At 43.4% G+C, this 21,567-nt stretch overlaps 1 protein-coding gene across 2 annotated transcripts; it reads right to left on the reverse strand.

The window, feature by feature from the left end:
• Positions 1 to 4,250: 4,250 nt before the first annotated feature.
• fam120b (family with sequence similarity 120B) lies at positions 4,251 to 19,165 on the reverse strand. 2 transcript variants are annotated; one of them, XM_047579760.1, is made up of 14 exons: positions 19,094 to 19,165; positions 18,608 to 18,745; positions 17,390 to 17,580; positions 16,487 to 16,620; positions 16,228 to 16,350; positions 15,960 to 16,151; positions 15,000 to 15,264; positions 14,727 to 14,910; positions 14,439 to 14,540; positions 13,744 to 13,916; positions 11,929 to 12,021; positions 8,503 to 8,709; positions 8,152 to 8,299; positions 4,251 to 5,041 (listed from the first exon to the last, which is right to left on the reverse strand). In XM_047579760.1, the coding sequence occupies exons 1-14, from the start codon at positions 19,119 to 19,121 to the stop codon at positions 4,761 to 4,763; spliced, it is 2,259 nt and encodes a 752-aa protein (XP_047435716.1). In that variant the 5' UTR covers positions 19,122 to 19,165; the 3' UTR covers positions 4,251 to 4,760. The 2 variants fall into 2 exon arrangements, with proteins under 2 accessions (XP_047435716.1, XP_047435717.1); XM_047579761.1 differs by lacking the exon at positions 19,094 to 19,165 and adding an exon at positions 18,285 to 18,481 and having other exon boundaries at positions 18,608 to 18,693.
• Between the last annotated feature and the right edge of the window lie 2,402 nt (positions 19,166 to 21,567).

The following is a 21,567-nucleotide window of genomic DNA, read 5'->3' on the forward strand; positions in this document are numbered from 1 at the left end:
CGAACGGACACACAGGCGCACACACACCCACGACACTCGGTTCACACGCGCACGCATGGATGCGCCCCCGCTCAGAGGGAGGGTATTGAACAACCAGCAGCATATGTTCCACTAGTCAGAGAGCATTCATTCAAGGACAGACGGGGGTGGAGGGGTGGGGGGGTGCTGTGGAGAGATGGAGGTAGGCGAGAGGCAAAAGAGTGAGGGAGAGGGATGGATGAGGTGAAAAGAGATAAAGGGGGGGCATCGGGGGAGGGAGGGAGGCTATTGGAGGAGAGCGGAGAGAGGGAGGGAGCGGTCAGGGAGGTCCTGCCCACCGCTAGAACCAAACACAGTGGGTTTTGAGTGCTGATGTTGACATGGTGCTGAAGAGAGCGGCCACACCTTCGTCAAAACCCTCTCAGTTTATATGTAACTCAGCGCTAATGGAAGACGTCACTGCCACTTTCCCTCCTCCCCACACAGGCAGCCAGATCAAGCTAACTGCCTGTGACACCGCAGCACTGTTATAAGTACGATTGTCTCTTTTTATTGATGTTGACAGGAAGAATGAGCACTAATTGAATGAGTTTATTTAAAATGCAGTTAAACGTAACAGGATTTAGTTATCTAAATCAGACAATTAATTAACAAATCATTACTTTTATACCCACAAAGACACAGAACCAAGAGCCTCGGTCATCTGCTCTTGAGATTCTCTCTCTTTTTTTAAATCTATCTCCAGTTAAAGTAATGTCATGCCACTAGGGAGCAATCTGGAACGGTTTCCCTTTCTCGCAAAACACGCTCGCAAACAACACACAGACACAGTAGCAGGAGTCTGCTGGGAGTTGTTCCCCCTCTGTGTTCTGGCCTCGGCTAAAAAAAAACAACTCATTTGTATTTATAGACTCTGCTGTAAATACACCAGTGGTATATTTGTTCACTATGGCGCTGTGTATTTATGGATGCCCCGTGTCTCTTCAGTGAGGGCCTTTGTAAAAGGGACCGTAACGAGGACAAAATAACATAACAGAGCCACTTCTGTTTGTCTCCGTCTCACTCACACACACACACACACACACACACACACACACACGTGACAGGAATATCAGTTTGGAGATTATCTGGGCAAACGCGAATTCAGATGAAACTACCTGGACCAGATGATCACGTTAAAGATCAGGCTATTCCAAATGTCAAGACACGTCAGCTTATAAGACTTTCAGATTGTCTTTTAGACTGTAAACATTTAATTGCCACCGGTGATGCAGCTGGACACACACCTGAGCTAAGATGTGAAATAGCTGCAACAAAGAGTCTCCATCTTACACACCTGTGCGCAGGTGTAGCGTAGAATCTGAGTGAAACCTTCAAGTCGGGCTTTTCTTGGGTTCCTCATGTGGTTGAGCCCGCACGGTGGCCACCACTGGACACCATGAGGGTTAAACTCAAATCCCCAGTCGGCCCAGCTGGGTTACACAGATGGGCGGCTGGTCAGAAGGCCGCAACGCGCAGAAAGCCTCAGAAAGCTTAAGCAAGACGGGGAGAGTGTGCGACACAAACACAGCCGACAGCGCGTTGACTGACCGCCACCAGAGAGGAAGGAGGCCTGAGCCAATCTCAGGGAGGAGGCAGCAGAAAAAAGGGGGTTTGACTGTTTGTCTCCCTGCTGCTGGAGGGACCACGCCCAGACCTCCACCACCACACACACACACACACACACACACACACACACAGGAAGCTGATCTGTCGTGCAGCCAACAGGGTTTCCTCCAGTTGAAGCAGGACTAGCAGCTCTGCATGAACTTCTCTGTCTTCCTTTTCCTCGCCTCCTCCTGTTTTCTGTTGCTTTCTCTATTCTTAGTCTCCCACCTCCAGTCCCCATTAGTGGGTTTCCTTCACTCTTCATCTCTCCCAGTGTTTACTTCTCCTTTAAACTCCTCCATTCTCTTTTCATCCCCTCCTCTCTTCTGTGTAACCTTGCATCCCGCGTTTCCTCCTCGCCACAGAAAACATCCCTCCTCCTGTTATTGTTATTATCTAGAAGGGGCAACCGGACTCCTGTCATGTTTGTGTGTTGCGGGCCCCACCCTTGTGCCTCGCACACACCCACACCCACTCCACTCACCACGGTTACTAACCCCAAAACACCCACATGCTTTTGTTTCTTCTGCTGCCACTGGCCCGAGAATAAAGGCAGGGAGTGGACTCTGTGGTCACATCCTTTTAAAAAAGGGTTTTATATGTCAATCAGTCGCTGAGGTGCTGAATCCCCCCCCCTCCATTAAAACTCATATAGATCAAATGTTTATCTTTAACACGGGCCCTCAAGAAATAGGACTCCATGAACAAACCGCTCTTCGTGTCATAATCATGCTTGAAGATTTTTCTGTAACATTTCTACTTCTCTTCATAGACATTTCTTATCTTATATGACTATAAACATCAGTTTTTTATACCTGCAATTAGACAACAAAAGACCCATAATCTCTTCCATGTTATACATGTGTGTGCTGTCTAACTACATTATACACCTTTCGTGAATTATTGTATATATTTCATGTGCTAAACCAACGAGGATAAACCTCTAAAACTCCATGTCAGTGTTCTTACAAAGCTCCATTTGCACATATGTCATTATATAACTAATGGGTCTGGGTGGGTTCTCTCTGGGTCTCCGGCTTAGTCCCACTGTCCACACACATGCTCATTAGGCTCCTTGGTGAGTCTAAATTGTCCCTCTGTGTGTCTCTGTGTTAGTCCTGAGATAGACTGGAGACCTGTCCAGTGTGTATCTTGTCCCTCGCCCAATGACAGCCGGGATAGACTCCAGCCCCCCTGCGACAAGAGGACAAGAGGTTATAGAAGATGAGAATGAGAAGTAACTACCCACCTTGAAGGCACAACGCGTCTGATTGTGAATCAAAATATTTGAATTTATAGCTAATTGTTAGATAAGGTCTCATCAATGATGAGTAACAGTTTCTAAAAAAAACCCATCATATCAGCTTTTGTGGCTCAGCGCTGAAAACTTAAGTGAATGCAGAAACGAGGCTGGCTCCAAAAAGTGAGTCAATCCCCACAGACCTCCGAATGCCCCAATTTACAGCGGAAATAAAAACGTTTACAGTCTGGAACAAAAAGGCTTTGGTCTCTAATTTCTTTGTTTCTTTGATCTGTACAGGAGATAAATTACCAAAGTTAAAATTACAACTCCCTGTTAAAACGAATAAAGTTCTGCATAACGTAAACCGCTCCTTGGTATCTCAGGTTGCTAGTTGTCCGCCTACAAGTCGCCACCTCAGCTCCATGCGAACGGCAACTTCTTTTTTTGAATTGGTCAAACTCAACCAAGATGGCGGCGACCAAAGTCAACGCACTGAGCTTCAAATCCGGCCTTGGGGTAATTTATGGGTGATGTCACAAATGGTTCGTTCAGCTTCATATAATTAGTGAACAGTTTCATGTCTCTTAGTAAATCACTCTTCAGTCTTTTCTTTACTGCTCTGCTTATAGATGCACACACACGTAAACACACACAACCACACACACAGGCTGTTGAACCTTTGCTGCATCCTCTTCCTCTCTGGCGGGTTTTATGACGTCCATGGGGCTACAGGAAGGAGGCCAGCCTGCCTATACAGCCTATACATTCCTCATCAACACAACAAACACACAGAAGCCACAGCAACTTAACTCCCGCATACTTGTCCCAAGTGGCATCTTGTTAGTTTCACAACAATGCCGCGATGCTTCAGATGTGTTTCGGGGTCACATTTTGGCATCTGGTTTTGTTTTCTTTGAACAGCAGCAAATAATACATTCATGCTTAATAAATAACTAAATACGTTTAAGATCAAGGTTTCATCACATATATGTCAAACGTGGACAGTATGGACTTTGAAGGAAATGGTTAAGATGTTTAAATCATTTAGCATCACAAAGCTTCTAGGGGCAGGGCTGGTGTAGTCTATGAAGACTATAAAAGGTAAAGTAAAAGATATATTTATGTTGATCGGTTTATTTTACAGACAACTAACAGGCATTTGTTTAAAAAAAAAAAAAAAAAAAAAAACAGCAGCCCTGTGAGTGACTTCAGTGATACATAATGTATAAACCTGTGGCACAGATGTCTCATTTCATTTGATATTTAATTCCAGCGTTACTGTTTCTCTAGTTAAACCCACTCCTTTAAAAGGATTATTCCTCTGCTTACACACAGCTTTTAAGACCTTTACCTTTTTACTGACAAAGATAAGAGAGAGAAACAGGTTTCAGGATTAACCTTTAATCCACTTCTCAGCTGAAGTGCGTAGTGGCTCACTTTGTGTTTATTTGATGACTTCTCCTTCATACTGTTCATTTTCTGTCTCAGTGAAAGAGGTAAACTGTCCCGAGATAAAGCAGAGGCTGCCGGCTGACTTCAAAAGTATCACCACTGGATTATTTTGAGATGTGAGGACAGACAAATTGAGGCTCAACTCAAATCTAATGACGTGTTGCTAAACTCTTCACTCTGCCTCCTCTTAATCCTCATTTCTCTATCTGCTCCATCCTTTGGGCAAACATTCCTGACGGGTCACTCACTAATCAGTTTGTTCAGAGAAATCTGATTCCTTCTCTCCTTTCATCTCTGGGTCATTCCCATCCTCTTAGCTGCCTAAGTCCTACCATCTAATCCTCAACTCCTCTCCTCACTGTCCAGGTCGAGTTATGCTCCTGCAGCAGGAGGTTGTGGCCATCGAAGAACGTCTCCAGATGTTTTTCTGTCAGTGGTTCTATCCTGGAGTCTGATGGCATCTCCCTCTGTTGTACCATCGACCTCTGGACTGGCTCATGCTCTGTGGTCCTCCGTCACGTGAGTTAGGGTGAGATGGATGAAAATGTTGACCTCTTCCTCTGTGTTCTCCTCTCCCCCACTGTCTCCCTCCATCTTCATATTCACCTTGGTCTCTCCTGTCGTCCCCTCTGTCCCTCCATCCTCGTCCGTGCTGATGTCCTCTCCTCCATGTTGTCTCTCCTCTTCCCCTCCAGGCCTCACCGCCGCCTGGAGACCCCCCTGAGGGCGACAAACAAAGCTAACGCCGATGCAAAGCAAATGTCTCCTGTAAAGTTGTATTTTATTTTTTTTGTGTGGTCATCTCACTGATTTTCAGGGACCATAATGAAAATTAGTTATTTAATGCTGAAACAAGCTCATTTTGTCATTAACCGAATTCTCTTACTTTTTTAAAAGCAGCAGAAACAGCCGTATGATCAGACTTATTATCAGACTTGTTACAAATCCAGAAAAAACAGAAGACTTTAGTGCAACGTCATCAACGAGTCATTTGATAATCCCCAGGCTTTACTTGTGTTGTGTTACCACTAGTGCTGTTTCTTACTGTGTATATCTGTAAAATCTGTAAGATTTTAGTGGGTTAGCAGATTGAATACTAAGTAATCCCAGTAAAAGGTTAATGCATTTCTGTGTGTAAGAAGAATCAACAAATGTTCCCCTCTCTCATTCTCAACTACAGACACACACACACATTCAGCTTGACTTTAAAGTCTGACCACAATTATTTCAAGGCTACCCACAAAAAAAAAGAAAAAAAACCCAAACGTCATATCACAGAGGACGCACACATGAAGTCTGACAAACGCCAGCATCGAAAGCTGATTTATTCCGAGAATGAAATGTCGTGATCCCAAACGGTTAAAGATCTGCAGTCATGTTAAAAAGCGGCTTAAATGAAAGAGAGTTATTTTGTGTTTGCGGCAGTCGATACTGGTGATAACGCCGATAAGCACAGAAAAGCTGAATGTTTCCACATGTCAATTCAGCTGCCATTAAAATCTATTCTAGCATCAGAAAAGCTCAGGGACACGCTTTTCACTTGAGGAACTTTGACAGATGTGGCAGAATTTTTTAAGCCAATTACAAAGTGCTCAGAATAAATCCTCAAATCCAACTTTAGACTTCGCTAAAAGGGCTGCAGTCTGCTACACTAAATCAGGACACAATCCTAACATCCATCCACCGAGTGAAAGTGCAGAAAAAAAAAAAGGCACATGTGAGCATGCCATGCGTAAGTGAACAATGTGTCAGTCAAGCCACAAGCACCAAAACCTTTTAAAGGTCTATTTCTGTTGCTGTTATGACTTTTGGAAACGTTCGAGTTTTTAGTTTTCGGGATGAAAAACAAAAGAAGGAGACAAGAGAAACGTGTTATTTTGACGAGAGTGATGAGAGATTATCGGAGGGAGATTGTTAGAGAACAATACTCTCTGCCAGAGTGAGATAAGTGGTGCACAGCTAATGTGAGCTCATCAGAAAATGAGGCTGTTTTCATTTACTTTTTGTCCTTTTGCACAGAAATAAACTGAAGAGATGTGGGAGAGCAGCTATATTGGATTCACTGTTGGAGTGTAATTGCGAGGGCAGGCGGGCGGGCAGAGGAGATATTTGCTGAGGAGACTAAACATCAGGCCCGATTCCAAACAAAAACCAAACCGGGTCCTCAACGATACCACATAGCGCCACCACTGCTCTCACGCACACACACACTCGCTCCCTCACTCGCACAGACACACTCTTCATTTCCCCACAGTTCTGTAGTAATGATTGGTGTCTGCGTCTGGCAGAAATGAAACACTGAGGTATAACGAGTGTATAGCCTTCCATCTATAAAACCAGAAACATCCTCATGAGGCTCGACTTGGGCAAAAAGCAGACAGTTCGGCGCAAACCAGAGGATCTGCGCCAACATGGCACGCAGAGAAAGGGTCGCAAAAGGTTTATAAGTCACAGGGCTGAATAGAAAACTACGGGTTCGCGTTTCATGAGCGACTGCTGAGGCGTCCTCTGCGATCAACCCGCCGAGCAGCAGGACGAGCCTGGTGCCGAGACAGAGCTAAACTACGGCGGAGATAATCATATATACACATTAACAAAACAGACTAGTACACACGTAAGAATGTAAACACGGAGCAGATTTGTCTATAAAAAGCGGGAAGGGTTTTTTTTTTTGCGCGTGTTAAACACTCACAAGCACGAGAAAGAGAACTCCGACGAGAGACGGGGACAGAGAAATGATAGAAAAATGAAAGGACAAAGAGTGAAGGAGAGGGGAACAACTGAGGGGAAGGGGAGCAGAAAAAGGGGAGAGACAGACGAGAGGAGTCTGTAATCAGTTAGTCTTGTTGTGTGTCTTAAAATAGAGCTCTCCCAGCCTATAAACAGAAACCTACTATTACTAGCGCACTGACAAAGCAAGTCTCCGATCCAAGCGTGCATGTGTGTGTGTGCACACCAGGCGGTGTGCGTTAAGGCCGCAGCACACATGGAGCTCGTTACAGCACGGCCCTCTGGGTAATGTGGTTCTGCGAGGGGCCCAAAGAACTACAACCACAGATCAACTGTCAGATTAAAATGTTGCCTCTCTGTTCGGCTCCAGGAGCGTTACAGTATCATCAGTTCGTCATGTGAGCTCTGGGTGCCTGTCGCTCGGTTCACTGAACGCCTCTCACTTCTTCCTGCTTTCAGCTCAAAATGTACAAGTTAAACAACTGAAGCATTAAAAAGAAAATAGATATCGTGGCTTCTCTTTTTTTGGAGCTTTGCTTTTCCTCTTCGGTTTACACAGTAGACAAAGGTCCCCAGCATCGCACCGAGGACTGTGTGGCTATTTGGTATGTCTCCTAACCACAGAGTTGCAAAAGACCCTGGAAGCAGGATGCTCTCGAGATCTAAACTCTTTTTTTCTAAATTGGAGCAAAACTGCACAAAAACAACAGAGAGCCAACCGTCCCTAAGGAAATGTTAAGGAAGAGTAAGGAAACAAAAAGGGATCACTTCATAAACAATCTGGTAATGAATCAAACGTTAATAATCACAACAGCTGGATTTCTGTACTCAAAACAGCTGCAAGTTTGGCTTTCAAAAGACCAAATTTCAATTTGAAAGACTGAAAAAAAAATACATTGTGACCTCGCTCATGTGTGTTTTGGATTTAAATCTGTCGGTTACTGTGTTTCTGATTGTCTACAGAGAAAACTTAAAGGAGACAAAAAGCAGAAGCGATGGCTTTTAGATGAGCTGGTGATAGAACGAAATGAATTTGTTCACTTTTACTGTGAAGATCTGATACAAGCAGTTATCTGTAGAGACATCAGCATGTGTCTCACCTGTGTGTCTGCCTCTGTACTTGGCTGCTGGTGGGTTTTTAAAAGGTGGCTGTGGTGCGTTGGGTCTGGACTGCAGGTCTCTGCCTCTCTTTCTGCAGATCTCTAGAAGTTTATCCCTCAGCTGCAGGAACAGACACAAGCAGGACGACTGGGAAGAGAGACAGACATTGACAGACAGAGATTACACTCATATCTTTAACACGTCTACAACTACAGAGACAAAAACTACACTGGTCACACACGGGCGAAAAATAAAAACAACATCCAAGTAGTTGCAACGGCAGTCGCTTTCTACTCTCTCCTGAAACCACGCACACACATTCCCCTTTTTGTTGACCTGTCTCCACTCACATCGCTGCCCAGCAGCTCAGCTTTCTCTGCGCCGCTGTGTGCCAGCAGGTACTTTGACTGGAACAACCGTCCATCGAAGCTGTGCCAAGGCATCAGGGCAGCGTTGGCCAGCGGGCAGCCGCTGGCACCGTTAGCACCCAGGAGGTGGCTCAGCCCTCGGACGTAGAGAGATCCCAGCTGCACCCCACGACTGGAGAGGAACGGCAGCTGAGGATGAACAAAGAGATTTGGTTTTATATCTGGATGTTGTAGCTTCTTTATCATTTTATCATGTTTTGCGTTGTCTCCTGTCACCACACTTAGAAAAAGGTGACACATCAGCGACATCGCAGCAGGTACTTTTCCTAAGCTGCCAGCAGGTCATGTTTGACTTCACCACAAACTATACTTCAACAGTATTCCTCACAGCCGGTCACCTCACCGTCCATGGAGACTCACGAGTCTAATGGTCACTCTCAGCAGGTTTGCTGTAGCATTAGTATGTCTCACTATGATTCATTCAGTTTTTACTGTATCATTTTCTGATCAGTCTTGCAGCAAAGAGCCATTTATTTCTTCAATATGCGTAGTGTCCCCACATGGGACAAGTCCTCTCACAGCTGCTAAAATAATTAGTGTTTCCTAATCATACCTGCTTCGTCCTGACACATAAATCAGTTAAATACCTTCAGACCACCCACTTCTCTGTCACTCTGTTATCTCCTGCTCCCTGTCAGTTGACTGAGAGGTATCTCTGTTCATTTATCTTTCTATTTGCGGCCTAAAACGTTGGAATGACTTCACGTAATGGTTCATGTCTTGGCTCATTAGTAAGTCAGCAGTATAAGGCATCACATTGTCATGTTGTCTATTTTTTGGACAGTATCATAAGCCTGATGACTTATGAATTCTCATCTCATCTTCTACCACCGCTAATCCTGCTCTAGGGTCGGGGGGGTCGCTGGAGCCTATCTCAGCTGTCATCGGGCGAGAGGTGGGGTACGCCCTGGACAGGTCACCATGGATACCGCTATCACACTCACACTCAGGGTCAATTTAGAAAAAAATAAGATCTGATCTTAATATTAGAAATAATTCCTAAATGTTTACATGGATGCTAAATTTAATTATCTGGTAAGACATGTGCGTTCCCCTGCCCTAAACCTGAATATAACTTTTTTGAAATGTACAGAGCGGTTCTGCCTGTTGTGGACGGATCAGTCAGTTCACTAAAAAAGAAATGACCACGGTGAAAGTAAAAACGGTGACTCTTGTCTATCTCTGTTTCTATCCCTGCTGGAAACCCGTCACGTCACCCGATCTGTACCATGTGTGTGGCAAACATGTGCAGAAAGAATGTGTTTATTCCAGCCGGAGAGAAACCATTTACACGGTTATTAGGTGCTAATATTTTCCTATTCACACCAGCTGCTCTGTCTGACGGCGGTTACATAATTACTATCCAAACATATTAACGCCCAATTTTGCTCCGGCTGTGTTCTTATTCCCACTGGTTGTTGTTACTCCAAACATGATGACTGCTTTTAATTCATGACATTAAACCGACAAACTCAGCTTACAGATGCTACATGTGAGTGGAAGAAAAAGAAAGAAGAAACTGGAGGAGGACGTGAAGAAGATCAAGCTGATTCCAGAAGCAGTCGGTAGCAGCAGGCAGATGTTCTCTTGTGTATCTGCTCTCACCTGTCCTCTGGCAGATAGCATTGATAACAGTGATTACGTGTACACACACTCAGCCCTGCCTGCCACCTGCTTCAGTCAAACACAGCTTCACCTTCTGAAAACAATGACACACTGGACAGAGACACAAAAGCTTGAAGGTGCGCACAAACACACTGACATAAAGGAAAAAAAAAAAAAAAAAAAACGAGGCACAAGAGATAGGGAGCGAGACGAAGAGCGAGGGAAAAAGGGAAAGTGGACGAGTGTAAAAAAGTCGAAGAACATGAGAGCGCACAAAAGGAGAGAGACAAAGACAGAAAAGTGTGCTCATGAGTGTGTGTGTCCAGTGGGGTGGAGTGTGCGCGGTGTAAATAGCTCCATGTGGTGAGCGTCAGCCAGGACAGACAGGCGACTGTCGCCAGCATACTCTCCCTGTCACACACACACACACACACACACACACACACACACACACACACACACACACACACACACACACACACACACACACACACGCCAAAATCACAGTCCCACGGGGAGGAATGTTGCAACAAAACCAAGGCAACGTACCCACAACCCCTTTCCCCTAAACACACACACACAAATCGTATGACTCCTATTCACTTAGTTGAACACACGCTTCTCTCTAATAAATGAACAATTTAGTAAACAAAAGCTTTTGTTTTATGTGGTTCCGTTGCTAATTAAACACAGAAGACCGTTTACACTGTGATGTGCTTTTACCACACTGCCACTCTTTAACTGTGCACAAGCGCACACATGTGAAGGTTATGTGCACACAATCAATGAATGATTTGTCCTCCCACATCTAAGTGTATACACTGTACGTGTGTGTAGTTTGTGTGTGTGCTTAATCCTTACACTAGTCACTGAGTTAAACCCCCTCCTGCAGCTCTGAACCTCTCCCAGACAGCATATTCAAATCAACGCCCAGCCCTAATTATTGTGTAGAAAACAGTCAAGCAGCAAAAATACAAATTACTAGACATAAGTATGGTAATTAAGCAGTAAAAATAAATGGGGCTACAAAAAGGCAGCAAACACAACGGCCGTTTTCCCAGAGAATAGAAACGCACAGCTGACTCTGTGATGCTCGTATCTGTGAGAACGTACAAGTCACATGAACCTGATGAAGACTGTGAGAACACGGTGGCATCACCGCTGTCTGGTGGACGTCAAACACACCTCTGATTAGGACTTATTATTATTGATTATTACTTTTAAGTAACTGACTAATTGGCTGCAGTGATGATCTAAAACCGTGGCTCATCTTATAACTGAGCACAACTTCTGCTGAAGTTCCACAAACTTCTATAAGTAGTTCTTTTTTTTTTGTAGCCTAAAAAAATTATTTGGGCATTAACTGAAAACAGATTTGACTTAAAAAAATATGTGTTTTAAGCAATTTTAAAAGATATTTTTTAGAAGTAAACAGTCTCATTTGCCTTTGAAGTTGTTGTGTGTTGTTTTCTTGGAAAGGCCGTCAATCAGAGTCTTATTTGTGTTTTCTCTCCACTTTCCCTTCAGGTTCTATTAATGGAAACATTTTCAGAGCTGTGTTTACCACACGAGGCCTTTGTTTACTGTAAACGTCAGCAAACACGGTCTTCTTGCAGCAGGAAACACAAAAATATTTGGCTTTATTGTGACAAAAACTAGGGGGGGAATCAGATTTTCTTGACAGAAATCCCTGAAAGCCATTTTTACAACGTGTGTCCGTGTGCGTTTGTAGTTGTGACAGACCTCAATGTGCCGGAGCTCCTGAGGAGATTTCAGCCTCAGACACACAGCCTGACTCAGGTAAGCATCCACATCCTCCAGAGACAAGGTCTGTACCTGAAAACACACACATAAACAAACACGCACACAACCACAAAGACAAAAATATATGGTTAGCCAATTCAATCACATCCCAGTGTGTCTTCTGTGTTGGTCAGTTTGTTTGGTCTGCTCACTGTGCAACAATACAACAGAGAAAGAAACAATGCTGACTCAGAAACAAGGCTGCCCAGTTGTGTGTACAAAACAAACAAACCCCAGAGTTATTTAAATAGAAGAATGAAAAGGGAATGTGAATGCAGCAGTGTTCAGACAACAGCTTCTATTGTTTGTCGGTCTGTCTGCTCGTCCTTAATGATCCACTCATCTAACGGTCCATCCAGCAAACTACTGTCCTGCCTGTCTGTTGGTCCACGATCCATTTAAATCACTGGACACCAGCGTCTCTTTGACCTGTGTCTGTCTAGGAGGCGTCCAGTCGCTCTTTGTGAGTTAAACGAGTTAAGTCTGTTTGAGACGGTTACAATCATGCAAATAGGTGAAAACATGAAGTTACTACTAAAATAACAGACTTAAATCCTTTGGCTCCTTTGACTTGGGTGGTAGAGTTGCATCGTGGGTATAGTAGTCATCAACTTTAATGAGATTTCATTTTTAAAGATTAATTTTCCCTTGGATAAAATGATAAGAGCACACTGCTCTGAGTCAAAGGGTTTTCCTTTAAGATAATATATGTTACGTGCTTCACAGGCCTCATTAAAAACAACACTCAATCATCTCCAGTTTATATATCTCATATAACATGACAAACAAAGATAATTTGACTCATCAATCATTTATCTTTGCTCGGGAAGCATGAAGGATAAATGACACTGCAGTATAATTTTTGTTTTGCTTCCATAACATGACGCATACAACGTTATCCAGGTGATGTGAACCAGAGAGCTTTGTTGTGTTAAAGCTCAATCAAATGACGTCAAACCAAAAGCACAAATCTCTGCTGCTTTGGCGCCCTTTGAAAAAATCAGTCACAAGGCATCACAGCAGGATAACACTCAGCTCGGATTTACAGTTTACATTTTCATAATCGGAAAAGGCACTTTTATAAGCGCTGACACCAATTAAGAACGGTGTCTTGAAATATTTAAATCCTTCGGATGATTATCTGAGCTGTTGTTGACGCAGGAGTCGCAGTCACAAAGACCAGTGTCTGTGGCTAAACTGGGTGCTCGGCGGGTGAGAATGGCTGCCATCAAGCCACGACAAAACAACACAGGACAGAGCGTCAACAAGCGATGTTTGACTTCACATCACACGTCAACAAAGGAGGAGAATAATTGTTGTGTATGTGTTATAGATGTAAATCCCAATTCAAAAGCTGACTCGTATGTTTATACGTTCTGTCTTTCATTTTCTGTTTACATTACCCGTAAATCAACGGGTGTAGATTTTCTACCCGTTCATTTAAAGGATTCATTTACGCAGCGGGGGCTACAGGACAAACACGCAGGCTGACCGATGAAAACCAAATAACAATCAATCATAGCGGAGACACCATCATTTTAAAAGTACCTATTGCTAGTTATGACCTCATGGAGCAGCCAACATGGCTCGAGAGGAGACTGTAGGACAGCAGAACAAATCACTCGATGGCATTTTCAGATAATTCATGTTGCTTGTGACTCATTTATCTAAGTTTGTTACACTCCCTCATAAAAATACTGTCGTCACCACTGGTTTTAATTTGGACTATCTCTGAAACAAACAAGCTGATGGTACCTGTAGGACTATGTACGTGACCAGACAGACAGCCGCCAGGAGAGAGTCTTCAATTGCTCCGTATAACTCAGAGAGCTCAAGGCAGTCAAAAACAGAAAGGAAGGCCGTCAGGCGCAGACCAGACACCTCCGGACCAGTGCTGAACCACAACAGGTCCAGACTGGGTCGATCACCTGCCGCATTCAAACAGAAGAAAAAAAAACATTGCTCACAACAGGTCGTTAATGTAATAAGAATAGCCAGAGACTAGCTTGGCAAATGGCCTAATAGTGGGTTCATACTGCAGGTGATAAAGCAACAGGCTACAATTAATCTTTAATGGAAGCTGGCAACGTGAAGCTACAAACTGACACCTATCGCTGAGTGATGGGTGTGACACGACACAAGTCAAAGTTCAGCTGGCTTCAACTATTCAACTCAATGTCACTGGATACTCTTAGCTGGTCTGTAACTTTTGTTGCTTGTAGTTTTGCAATATAATATTAGAGCATTAATTATGGAGAAAATATCATTCCTACGACAAATTTCTAAGCATGTGTCTCAATTTGTTTTTTTTTTTGCTTGTTTTAAACTTAAAGTGCACGGACATCATGGAAGTGAGAAAATCTGCCAAATTAAAATAAAAAAGCCTCATCTTTTCTGTTAAGCTGAACCTGAACCTAGAGCAACAATACGTATACGAGCAGATACAGTACATGGAAGGGTGACTGGAACAGGGTGGACGATGTCAGGTTCCTTCAGAGGGTTTCCAGGGAAGACAAACCATTCCCTGATTGCTGGAAGGTCCACATCGCTGCCTGGAAGCATAGAAAAAAACTTAAACTTACACTTCAATAGACTTTATGGCACTGACTGCAAAAGAAACAGCACAAACTCCAGATCCTTGTATTTTTTCTGAGGTGTGTGTGTTGTATGTCCATGTGGACAGTCTGAAAGGCAGGTGATACCACCGACTGTCTTTCACATGGAAGAGTGAGTCTTACCATCCTGCCCGAGCAGAAGCAGCAGACCGTAGATGCGTTGTCTACAGGGCTTATAGACGAGAGCCTGAGGTAGCAACTCACGGTCTTCCTCATCCTCCAGAGTGTTGCTACATTCAGTGACCCCCACACACACAACAGTGTAAACCATGAAACCCTCTGCTGCGACATGCTTCTCTCTACATGCCTGTGGAAAACCATTCAGTGAAAAAAAACACTGAGTTGGTACATTGCAAACCACCGTGGATTCTACGGTGCAAATACACGTGCGTATACCTCTAATATATTTGGACTGATGTGTTTTTCAAAGGCTGAGGGAGGTGCAGATGTGTCATCCAGCTCGTGAGCTTTCTGTCCAGGTAAAAGGTAGGAGCAAACTCCCCTTTTCAGGAGCTCTCTCTGATGTGCAGACAAATTCAGTGACTGTGGAACAAGTCCAGTTTCTTCATTCTCTCGGACGCACGAAGAGCTCACAAGCTGGGATAGAGCGAGCACCACCTGCCCCTGGGGAGCACCAGAGTGAGGCGTAGGGTTGTTTCTCCTGTGAAAACATTGTAAAGAACTTCACCTGTGCTCACTGTCTAAATAGATAAAGCAGAATAATTTACCACAAGTTTAAGTTAAATGTTGTTAAAGGGAGAACTCTTTTAATATACACTGATCAGGCATAACATTATGACCACCTTCCTAATATTGTGTAGGTCTCCATGTGCCCCCCAAAACAGTTGTGACTCATCAGAGAATGAACATGGGTCTTATGATGGTGTCCTGTGGTGTGTAGCAACAGTATGTTGCTAGTGGGGGTCTTTGGGTCTGTGGATCATCCCACATCCCACAAACACTTGATCAGTTTTGGATCTAGTGAATTTGGAGGTGAACACCTTCTAATGTTTTTCGTGTTTTCTGAGTTGTTCCTAAACCATTTTTGTGTGTGTGTCTGTGTCAGGCTGCATCCTGCTGGGGATGGCTACTGCCATGGGGAGTGTCACTGCTATGAGGTGGGGGTGTCTGGTCTGGTCTAGGTGAGTGCTACATGTCTAAGTAACAACATGAATGAATACCAGGTCCATACGTTTCATAGCAGAACACTGAATTGTCACAAGATGATCAATGTTATTTTAATGATCAGTGTCTGTAGCTCACAACTCAGCTCATCTATGTAGTGGAGGTTAAGGTGAAACATTAGTCTTCAATATAAATATGTGATAGCAAATAAACTATGAATGTTTAAGATACCTGTACGTTGTTAGAGCATTGTTCCTGATGTTCTGCATAAGGCCCTCGGACACCACATCGTTACCTAGGAGACAGGCCAGGAGCGGTAGCTGGGTAATTGTCAGTCCAATGGTTTGACAGAGCCTTTGCCGGTCGTACATGACTGTGGTGAGGTTGTTTATCCGCAGCTTTGCCACAGACAAGTAGGGGGCACTTAAGAGATAACACAAAACTACATGGTCAGATCAGACAGTTTTGTCAGCATTTTCCACAACTTATCATTACAAACCTGTCATATATGAGGAAGTCTGAGTCCTGCCCCAGAATGCCCATGCAGCCGTGCTGACGAGTGTAGCTGGCAATCTCATAGTCTGCTTCCCGCACTGAGCAATACACTTCAAGACCCAATGACCTGCAAGTATAATAAAATTTATAACCGACCAAACCTCCAATGAAGCATAGTTCTGGAAACACCCAACTTGTGATCACATTGCATATATTTTGTCCAAGACAGCTGCTACATTAAAGTCAGCTTTGTAAATACTGACCTGAGAGCAAAGGGTGTGAATGTTGCCAGACCAGAAGGCAGACAAAAGAGCTCCCTGCCCGGCTGCTCTCCGTGATGTTTAATGTGGCAAAATACTTTCTTTACTTCTCCATTCACTCTGCGTCTCCTACTCACCTGTAGACCACAGAGGATGTCGTTATTAAACACGAGAATGACCCCATGCAGGTACAGTTGGTATATACGCTTTCACTTGCCAAAACATTAGGTACACCAGTGAAAATCAAAGTACCCTAATAAAACACACATTAAAACATTCTTTCTTAAGACATTAAGAAATTCAACTGTATGGTCATTTTATTACTTTTTGTTATTGCAAAAATGAGGTTGTCAAAATAAAAGAAACAACACGATTCAATAGAACTACAAACCGCCTCTAAAAATGAAAACACAGCAGAATCTGCAGCTCTCTCAGTTATTTAGAATAAGAGCTGAACACCATAATCTTCACGAAGCCTAGATTTAGTGCAGGTATATATTAGAATACATTTGACTTTCTTAGTGCCCCATATTAACGGGCAAATTAGTGGATATCAGTAAATGTACAGCATCTGTAGCATGTGTATACAATAAATACAGATAAGAGCAATTTGTGTTGACAAATGAATACAAATTAACTGTGTGCAGTATTTGTCTACAAATACGTACAAATTTGAATATTATCTACGCTAAATTGAGGAATATCTGTTGTATGAACAGAGGAAAAGACAATTATTTGTGTTAACTGTACATGTGTTTATACAGGATACAGCTCACAATACATGTGGTAAGAAAACTGACTGTAGGCAGTAGGCACCTCCTACAACAGGCCAACCAGGGTGTTTTAAAGCGCTTCTATCACTAAAAGATGTTAAACTTCAGTGACCTGTTGTGTTTTTTTCCTCACCCACTCTTGCCTCTTCTTCTCTTCCACTACACCATCAAAGAAAAACACCAGCCTGATGCCTGCAGAGGTAAATGACTCGACCCAGGTCTTCAGGGTATCCATATATTCCTTCCACTGCCCCCCACATGCCCAGTCCTTGCATGAGTACCAGTGGCGCAGACAGGCCATGCCATCCACAACAAGTGTTGGGCCTGCATGAGAGAGAAACACAAATGTAACAGGCTCTAAGGTAACTCACTCATAGCGAACAGATATTCTCTCAAACCATTTAATATTTATTCATATAGTGTTTATATATACTGCCTGGCCACTAAATAACAATAATATTTTTTTGGTCCGTCTCTACCCTACAATACTGATTACTCAGTATTACTCTCAGAGATTGCCAGCTACGCTCATCAGCATGTTTGCATGGGCATTCTAGGACAGGACTCCGCATTCCCCGTGGCATTGTTTTGATAAGCTTTTACAATGTCACAAGGTTCATTTCCACCCAGTGTTACATTAAGTTTTCACCAATATCTTGTATTGATGATGGGAGGGTGCATTGCACAAAGCCTCCTCCAGCACATCCCAAACATTCACAGTGGGATTCAGGTGTGGACTCTGTGGTGACAAATCCATGTGTGAAGGGGATGTCTGTTTCACAGTTTCAGGCAGATGAATCCAGCATTGTCATCTTAGAATATCCCCATGACATCATGTCAAGAAAACAAGAACAACCTGGTCATTCAGTATATTCAGGTAGTCAGCTGATCTCATTATTTGGGCATAATGTTGCTGAACTTAGACCTGAGCAACTGTAGCAACCCCAGATCACAGCACTGTCCCCACAGACTTGTACAGTAGACACTAGGGATGATGGGGGCATCACTTCATCTGCCCCTCTTCTTACCCTGATGCTCCATCACTCTGGAAAAGGGTCAATCTGGACTCATCAGACCACGTGACTTTCTTCCAGAGTCCAGTTTTTATGCTCCTAATAAACTGACGCCTTTTTCCAGTTAGCCTCACTGATTACAGGTTTCCTTACGGCTACACAGCTGTTCACTCCTAACCCATATGATTTCCAGGCAGTGAATATAAAGGAGGCTGTAAGAATACACAACACAATGATGTGAATGTGGATTAAAATTAATAGTGCTGTGTATTATTTAAATTCTCTAACTCCACATTCACAACAAAGTCCCGTAATTTAAACACTGAAATAAACTCAACTGGTTGCGTCGGCTGTGGCTGTGCAGCCTTCCTGGGTTTTGACAACATGTTGTCTGGCCATCTCTCTCAGGTTGACTGTCACGCAGGCCTCTGGACAGCAGTGGTCCATAAAATACTGAAGACCTTTCACACCCATTCCTACGGAAACAGAAACAATGATACCAAGATAAAGAGAGAGAGAGAAAGAGAAAGACAGAAATTCAGTTCATACCATCGCGTCTTTTATCTATTTACTGCTTTTCGATTTTACAACACTGAAGCAAAAAGACAAACACAACGTGACGGCTTGTCCTCATTTATTAAATCCACTGTTCATTTACAACTTGAAAGATGACTAACAGTTAGCTTAGTTGCTATCTGCTAAATTCATTTATTTCGGGGTGCTACCGTTTTCGTGTCCTGACAAACCATTAGAATAATAATAATAATGATAATATATTATATCTGTCAATACTACCTATCCTAGTACTCAAAGAAAACGCTTACTTTTAAATGTACTTCTTAAGCAGCACATTCATCGGTGCTGTTTACTTGACGTAAATTCAAATTACTTCCTGGTCCATGCGTGGCGTCATCACGCTGCAAAACAAAGCGCACGTGCTCGGCGCATGGACCCCACCAAGACCACCATGTGTTATAAGTTTATTAAAAACCTGTCTTCGTGATTAATACAAATGTTACGACTGTGTAGATCTAAAATAAAAAAAAAAAAACCTAATGTTGATCGACACGGAGCTGATACTGCTGTAATTAAAAATAAACATCCTAAAGTCATGAATGAGAATCAGCCATTGTTGTTTTGTGGGCTCAGTCCTATCCATAATACCTCTCCAGGCTAGGATCAGAGACTGGCTAATTGCTCTCCTGGAGAATGGGGGCTCTTCTCCGGAGTCACAAGCTATTAGGTCTACCTTCTGAGCACAAAGCACCCCCGTCCCTTCCACTCTATTGTCTGAGCAGAACAGAAATAAAGAAAGGGGCATATGCTGGCTGTCAGTCCAGCTGTCAGCATCTGTCGTTCCTCAGCCAGATGCTCTGTAGGCTTTAAGGACAATCCACCTCTCCCAAACAACTGATCTTCAAGGAGGGAGGAGCTGTGTGGTAAATCTGCCCATCATGATTTTCTATCACCCTCTGGAGAGTTACAACCGTTGAACTTGTGGAGACAACACAGAAGTTTCAATATGATTCAGAATATGGCGCGGGGGGCTTTTACGCTTTCCAAAATCATGATATTTCAAGTTGTTGCTTAAACTAATATGATCTTTTATTCTGGTACCACCAGTCCCCAGAGTGGCCAACATGCCAAATCCCCAAATATGCATAATAATATGATGGATTTTGTAGATAAATGTGTGTTTCCACTTCATATTTCACCAAACTTCATATGATTTGATAAGGAATGTGTTATCCGCAGTAAAATATATGATAGCAAAGTCTTCTGATTGTGTACACAATACTCGACAATACCCTGCACACAATAACACAGTAACCAGCATTGCGTTACTAAGGGGCTTATATAATCCTGTGCACTCAGTGTTTGGTCTGTTGCCTATTCATGTTGGATCTTTTCAACTTCCTCCTCCTCCTCCTCTACTGACTCTTCCTTCTCGTATTGGATCTCCTCCCCTCTGAGTTGCCCCCCCCCCCCCCCCCCCCCCCCTTCTCCTGACCAAAGCTTGACTCAGGAGAAACAGAGGCAGATGTTCCAGGAGCACACGACTGCCCTCATCTCCACCCCACCCCCAACACCTCCCATTTGTACTGGATCAGCAGTTAACCCCCGGAAAGAATTGACCATACAAGCACGCACACACTCATACAAAGAACACCGCTGCCCAGATCTATACGGGCTCAACAGTTGTCCAACTGAATGAATAACACACACACACATATACACACCAACTCCTGTCCAGATCCCCCTCAGGGTCCATGATAGTAGCCACCCCGGGGTCAGGCCTGGTGTCAGCGTCCAGAGCCCAGGGTCTCTGTGGGCAGCTGGCCTGGCTAATCCTGCTGCTGGAGGCCACTGCTTCTCAAACTAAAGGCCAAGGACCCCTGGGGGGGAGCACAGCTCAGGGATCTCAGGGAACTGAGAGTGTGCGATTTGTTCAAAATGCAGGGGGTTTTGTTTGTGTGTTTGCTTGCTTGCTTGAAGTCCAAATCAAACATTAAATGTCACGGTGAGGCCACAAGAAAACATCAGTGTCATGTAGGAATTTAAAAGCTGGGTCATCATCAGCCCTAGTCTGATTAATCCCCAAAATTTTATTGTTTTGAGCTTAGCACTGTTTAAAGAAAAATGGCGTAATTAAAATCCTAGTACTATAAAATGCTTGAAGTCTGTGGGATGTCAGGGGAAATGGTTTGCTCCAAACATCAGTGCAGAATGAAAAACTATCTGCTTTGATATCATCATGTCACAAAAATACTTGCAATCTAAGAATAACAACTTTGCTTGAAAATAATGATTATTTCTCTATATCTTTTCTTTTACTGACCAATCACACAAGTGACTGTTTCAGTTTCACTTGATATAAACACACTGGATGAAGCAAGGGCCAAATAAACATATTTGTATCTGAATTGGAGGAGCACTCCTATTCCAACAGTCAAAAGGTGAGCATATACAGTCTTAAAACGGGTTGCAACATATTTAAAGGTTAATGATTTTATTACATGTTATGTCCTGAAGATGAGGGCAGTAACAATAGTAGCATTTCTGTTAGGTAGTAAAATATAACAGAAACCAGTGAGGTAATGTCATAATTAACAACAGGAAACGGTGCTATCCTCATAGCTACACAACATAATGGATCAAACCAATCTAACGTGACAGGAGCAAACAAAAATAAACAGATACACAATCAAACAAGCTAATTAAGCCTCCTTTCCTCCTAACGAAGTAAAGAGCACCCACACGGAGCTCAGAAGCTGCCGGATGGCCCACTGATGAGGAA

Source organism: Mugil cephalus, chromosome 3, assembly GCF_022458985.1.
Source record: "Mugil cephalus isolate CIBA_MC_2020 chromosome 3, CIBA_Mcephalus_1.1, whole genome shotgun sequence".
Taxonomy (NCBI): Eukaryota; Metazoa; Chordata; class Actinopteri; order Mugiliformes; family Mugilidae; genus Mugil; species Mugil cephalus.